Genomic DNA, 5,589 nt, shown 5'->3' with positions numbered 1-5,589 from the left:
ATATATATATATATAAAAGCAAAGATTTAGATTCAGATGAATATGGTACTTAAGTTTAGGCACCAGAATTTAGTACGTTATTATCTATACAATTTCAAAGTAAGGTGATTAAAATCAAAATAAGCAACAAGGATATCCAGAGGTAATGCAGTACGATCGTTTCATGCAACTCCATTTAATTGAACAATGTAATCATTACATCAATTTAAATGCAGAGCAATCCTCAGGATTGCTCTGCAATTTAAACAGATGTAATGATTGCACAGGGTCACCAAGTACTTGCAAGACAAAAAAAACTTTCACACTGCATATTCAAACAGGTGTCATAGTAGACTCTACTGCACACTACATATCCAGACTGCTGTCACACTGCACTTCAGTGCATATGCAGGCGACTACCACTCTGTATCCTATTGTTTGTCAGAATATGCAGTATATGCAGTATGCAGAATATGCAGAATATGCAGAATATGCAGTATATGCAGAATATGCAGTAACGTAGCCTTCAAAGGTAGCAGCTGTTTACAAGCCATAGGTGTGTTAGTGCCAGACTGACCAAAAGATTGAGGGCCAAACTGTGGGAAGGGAGACTTACTGGTCAGTATTGTCCGTAGTTTGTACTGTTCCGTAATGGAGCCATGAGCAGGTCCGTTCTTTGTAAATGGTGTTTCAAACATAAAGCGTTGTATGTTGTTGTTGCGTTCGAATTCTGTGAGTCGTTCCTTACTTTCCTCTTTCGTGAAATAAGGGGTTACATAAGTGACCTGGATGAAGGCATATTTAGGGTCAAGTTCATCAACATTCACCTGGAAATAGAGAAAAGAGTTCCATGCTTTGTCAGTGAAATGGGGGCGAAAGGGACAAGTTGGATAAGTCCATGTTATACTAATGTGAAGAGTAAATCTGAAGTTAGACTAGTCCAAATTACACTGAAGGAGGTTTGGTCTGTAGTTAGACCAGTCCATATTGTACTAGGGAGAGTTAGGTTAGTAGATAGAGCAGGTTATAATATAATGAAATAATGAGAGGGGGAGAAAGTAAGATATTTATTAGAAAGTGAGAGATGTTGTCATTCCATTGATGATTTTTCTGTTATATATAAGGTTGATTTCACATAAATGATGGGAATAACAATAACAAACAGGTCAAGCATGACCACCACTGAAGAATTATTGAGCTAACCTTCTTAGAATCCATGATCAACTTCACATTCTCTTTGCCGTAGCGGTATGTATATAAATTGAACAATCGGTCACAGATTTCTGAAAGGTTGGTCACTTTAGGTTCTTTATAAATATATTCTTTGCCATTTTCTTCATCAAAGTGAGCCTAAAATTGGTACAAAATAAATTTTTAAAAAATATCAGTGCCAAGATGTAAAACAATCAAAGGGTCATGTGACCACAATTATAAAGAAACTTGTTTATTTTATTGGAATATTGATACCATATCTATACAAGCAGGTAGCTGTGAAGGTGCCCCAATCATTCCACCACCCTCGATCCCCATCCCTAACCATTTGTTGCACACCTTACCTATCAATCTAACCCCTATTATCTGAGAACGCCTTGCATTCTTACTTGTCCAAAAAATCACATCCTTACCTGTCCATTTTTACCTGTCCAAAAACTTGCGTTCTTACTTGTCCATTCTTACCTGTCTAAAAACTTGCATCATTCTTACCTGTCCATAAAATGCTACGCGATAATATTTTCCGAGGAGCCGTTTGCCGGAGTGCATCACTTCAACGATTTTATTGTAAGCTTCAAATAATTTGCGGTAACTCTCAGATAATCTCTGTAAAAGAAGGATCAAAGGATAAGAGATTAGGGAGAAGAGAGGGGGGGGGGGGCATTTAAGAATTGGTAAAGAGAGAGAGAGAGAGAGGGAGACATCTTGGGATTGGTAATGAGGGAGAGGGGTAGGAGTTGAGGTGGGGGTGTAGGCATCTAAGAATTGGTTAAAAAAAAGGGAATTATTTCACAACAAATGACTAAAATAGGGGTTATCTTTTAAAGAGGGGAGGATGGGAAAATAGGATAGAATTGCTGTGATGGTGGTGATGATTGTTTTTGAGTGATAGCGGCGGTAGTGTTGGTGGCCATGTTGTTGATGGTGGTGGTGGTGGTGGTGGTATAGTCAGAGATAATAAATATGATGATGATTATGATGATAATGATGATGGTGGTGATGATGATGGTGATGGTGATGATGGTGGTGGTGGTGATGATGATAACTTACCTCAAAGTCTCTGGCCACTTCATACATTGGAATAATGAGTTTGTAAATGTCCCCTAAAACTTCATAACGTTCAGCTTGTTCTATGATTCTGGCAGCTTGTTCCAGGTTCTCAATCAATGTACTCTGCAGGAACACAAGACACAAACATGGAATGATGTGTATTTCTTCATCGACAAACAGTCAATCCTCTCCCTCCTACTACACCTAACACAGACGAGCAGAAAGGATTATGGTTATTAGCACCAATTGTACTAATAAACCTTTCTAGTAAAGGGCACAAAGCCTGAAATTTGTGGGGAGGGGACAAGTCAATTACATCGACCCCCAGTGTTTCACTGGTACTTAATTTATCGACCCCGAAAGGATGAAATGCAAAGCTGACCTCGGTGGAATTTGAACTCAAAACGTAAAGACAGACAAAATGCCGCCAAGCACTTCGCCTGATGTGCTAATGATTCTGCCACCTTGCCACTTTAATAATAATAATAATAATGACAAAAAAAGAAAGACTCAGTCACTTGTATCTTGTTCATCACATTTCCCCTATAGATCATTCCCTTTAACCAAAGTTGAGGGACCCAAAAGTATATGCTGTGAATTGGGTCCAGCATAGTTAATATAGGGGCCATAAACAAACAGCCTGTCTGCATGTGTGTGTGTGTGTGTGTGTGTGTGTGTGTGTGTGTCTGTGTGTGCGTACTTACATCAGTGTAGTGAACATCCTGCATTCCGGAATCATCTTTTATAGAGGATTCTTCTGTCTGTATGTTGGGGGAGATCATGTGAAATGCAGCACAGCCTTGTGGGTAGGTTCCTGTTGGCAAACACAGAATTACAAGTTAGAATATTTCATGGTAAGTACGTCAAAACGAACAGTTTTGCATCAGTTTCAAAGACCACTCGGACATGATAAAACAGTTGTCAATGTCGGTAAGTAATATGTTTACATACATGATTATTATTATTATGGTTTTGCTTAGGCTTAGCGATACTAATAACCTGTTGTTAGAAATCAATACCATTATGCTTTAGAGTAAAGCATTTGGCGGGTACAGAGTGTAATATCAATTAATGAAAGACAAAAGAACAGAAGTTACATAATCACCTTCATTAGCTTACAGCTGTTTCTGCTATAAAAAAAACAGTGCACTAAGAGTTGGTTGTCTATGCAACATTCGATAGCTTCCTCAGAGCCATTAAGCTGATGAAAGTGATTATGTAAACTAATGTTGTTTTGTCAGTCATTAATTGATATCCATATATACATACACATGTGATTGGTCATCACTTGAGGGAGACCAAAGACACACTGGTCAATCCTTTACAACAAACTAGGAACTGATCAAGTAACAACAGGGATCAGTATTGCTCAAGTTCTGTTGAAGGGTCAGTTTAATAATGGTCACTTACTGACAATGACCGGATATTGATTGATCATGGATGATAATCCCGATTTTGATCAGTTATTGATGACAGCTTGATATTGGTCAAGCTTGGTATTGGTCAAGCCCCAAAAGGACAATGTGTTCAGTCTGATAAAAAGCAGAGTCTGCCATGCTAATGCCTCCACCAATGAGTTCCAGGACATGGTAGAAATTAATCAAATCAGTTAATTAATATAATTTGGTGTACAACAAACGTGGACCCCGACCGACCTCATACAAACACACAGTGACCATGCCACTGGGTCAGGTTAGTTCATGGCTTAAGACTAAGGTTTCTACGGCTTGAGCAGGGACTAAAAAAGTTAGTAAAGTGGTCAGTGTAAAGTAGCTGCTACTCTATGGTCATTTCAATTAATAATTGCGTTAATTAGCGAGACTTAGACAAGACAGACATAACGAGAAAATATTTCCATTTCACAGTTTTTCAGAAAATACTTTAAAACAACAATTCGAGATTTGTTCCTATTGATTTTGTGGACACAACTCAAGTCTCCGGTGTCCACTACAGCTGGATATAAACTGACATCTCTGGTGTCCAGTGAATCCGAACAACACCAGAAAGTTAGAATCATTAAGGGGTGCAGCTAAGAGAAAAAATGTGCAGACCAAATGCAGGTGAGAAGAGAAACTGACCCTAAAACAACACGAAAGAATAGGACGTCATCACATGGATACCTGGAGCAGCATCAAGTTGAAAGCTGATTATATATATACCTGGGTGGACGTATCTGGATTGATTGTATTTCTTTTCTAACACCGTTACCAAAAACACACACACACACACACATATATACAAAGCTAGCCCTTCCCCCACAACCACACCCATACAAAATTCTTTGCAAATATTTCATGGTTTTCAATAGAGTGCAAGTCTGGGGCACCTGAACCATTCTAGTGGTGATTGATGTTTCACGATGAAAGAAATTCTTCAGTGTGTAAGATACTGAGTCAACATGGCACCATTGCAGACAGAATAATAATAATAATAATAATAATAATAATAATAATAATAATAATAAAAAAAACAGAAAAGAAGATTCTGAAGACAGAACAAAGCAGAAGAGAATTTCAGGATTTCTTGGTTCATTCCGTTCAGTGAAGAATAATGGAAAATATTAGATAAAAGCAAATAGATTAATCTTAATGAAGCAATAAGCTAAAGAATCAGAGGCTAAGTAAAATTACATTAAATGTATGTATATTCACACACACACACACACACCTATGTGCATGTGTGTGTGTGGGTGTGTGTGTGTGTGAATATACATACTTACATATATCTTAAAATCATATTTAAAATCATATTAAAGAGTAAAATAAAAACCAGTTGCAGCAAGCAAAGCTCCTACCTGTGTGGAAACTTCTGCAATTACCATCAATCCTTTCTCATCAATTTTACATAAAATATCAATATTTGACCATTTAAATGTAAAAGAATGAGACAATTCAACCATGCCATACTTCGTGGAATGGTAATCAGGGACAAAACAGCTAAATTTTCCATCATTTAAATCAAATTATGACATCACTCAAAATTTAGGATATTTTTTTTTACAAGAACTAAAGCATTTACTAACAACTTATGTGTAGAACAAATTGAATGAAATGAGAATTCTATGAGAAACTGTAAAGGAATGAGATTAAAATAAGAATCAAAATAAAAGGAGAAAAGCTCAGAAGGGCAAATCAAAGCCCAGAATGGTTTAGTAAGGATGATGAGAGAGAGTGCGTCCTTGAGAGCAGAATCTGAACAAGATAAATTCCTTTCTGATGGAATAACATCTCAATAAGGACCTGTAGCAGAAATAATGTAGGAGAGACAAGAAAAAAACAAAAAAAAAACAAAAACAACAAATAAACTGACAACAACAGAGTTTATATATATATATATATATATATATAT

The 5,589-nt window shown here is 37.0% G+C and overlaps 1 protein-coding gene across 1 annotated transcript in view; it reads right to left on the bottom strand.

The window, feature by feature from the left end:
• The window catches only part of LOC106880262 (dedicator of cytokinesis protein 9), a 117,622-nt gene that overhangs the window by 1,530 nt on the left and 110,503 nt on the right, over positions 1 to 5,589 (bottom strand). The window contains exons 43-47 of the mRNA XM_052974882.1: positions 2,946 to 3,055; positions 2,242 to 2,364; positions 1,684 to 1,797; positions 1,183 to 1,329; positions 596 to 806 (exon numbers count right to left, since the gene is read on the bottom strand). Of these exons, the coding sequence (XP_052830842.1) occupies positions 596 to 806; positions 1,183 to 1,329; positions 1,684 to 1,797; positions 2,242 to 2,364; positions 2,946 to 3,055 (705 nt within the window). The remainder of the gene's footprint in view (positions 1 to 595; positions 807 to 1,182; positions 1,330 to 1,683; positions 1,798 to 2,241; positions 2,365 to 2,945; positions 3,056 to 5,589) is intronic.

The sequence above is a fragment of the Octopus bimaculoides genome, chromosome 19 (assembly GCF_001194135.2).
Source record: "Octopus bimaculoides isolate UCB-OBI-ISO-001 chromosome 19, ASM119413v2, whole genome shotgun sequence".
Lineage (NCBI taxonomy): Eukaryota > Metazoa > Mollusca > Cephalopoda > Octopoda > Octopodidae > Octopus > Octopus bimaculoides.
The sequence above is the reverse complement of the archived record's forward strand: the minus strand, read 5'-3'. Positions and strand labels throughout refer to the sequence as shown.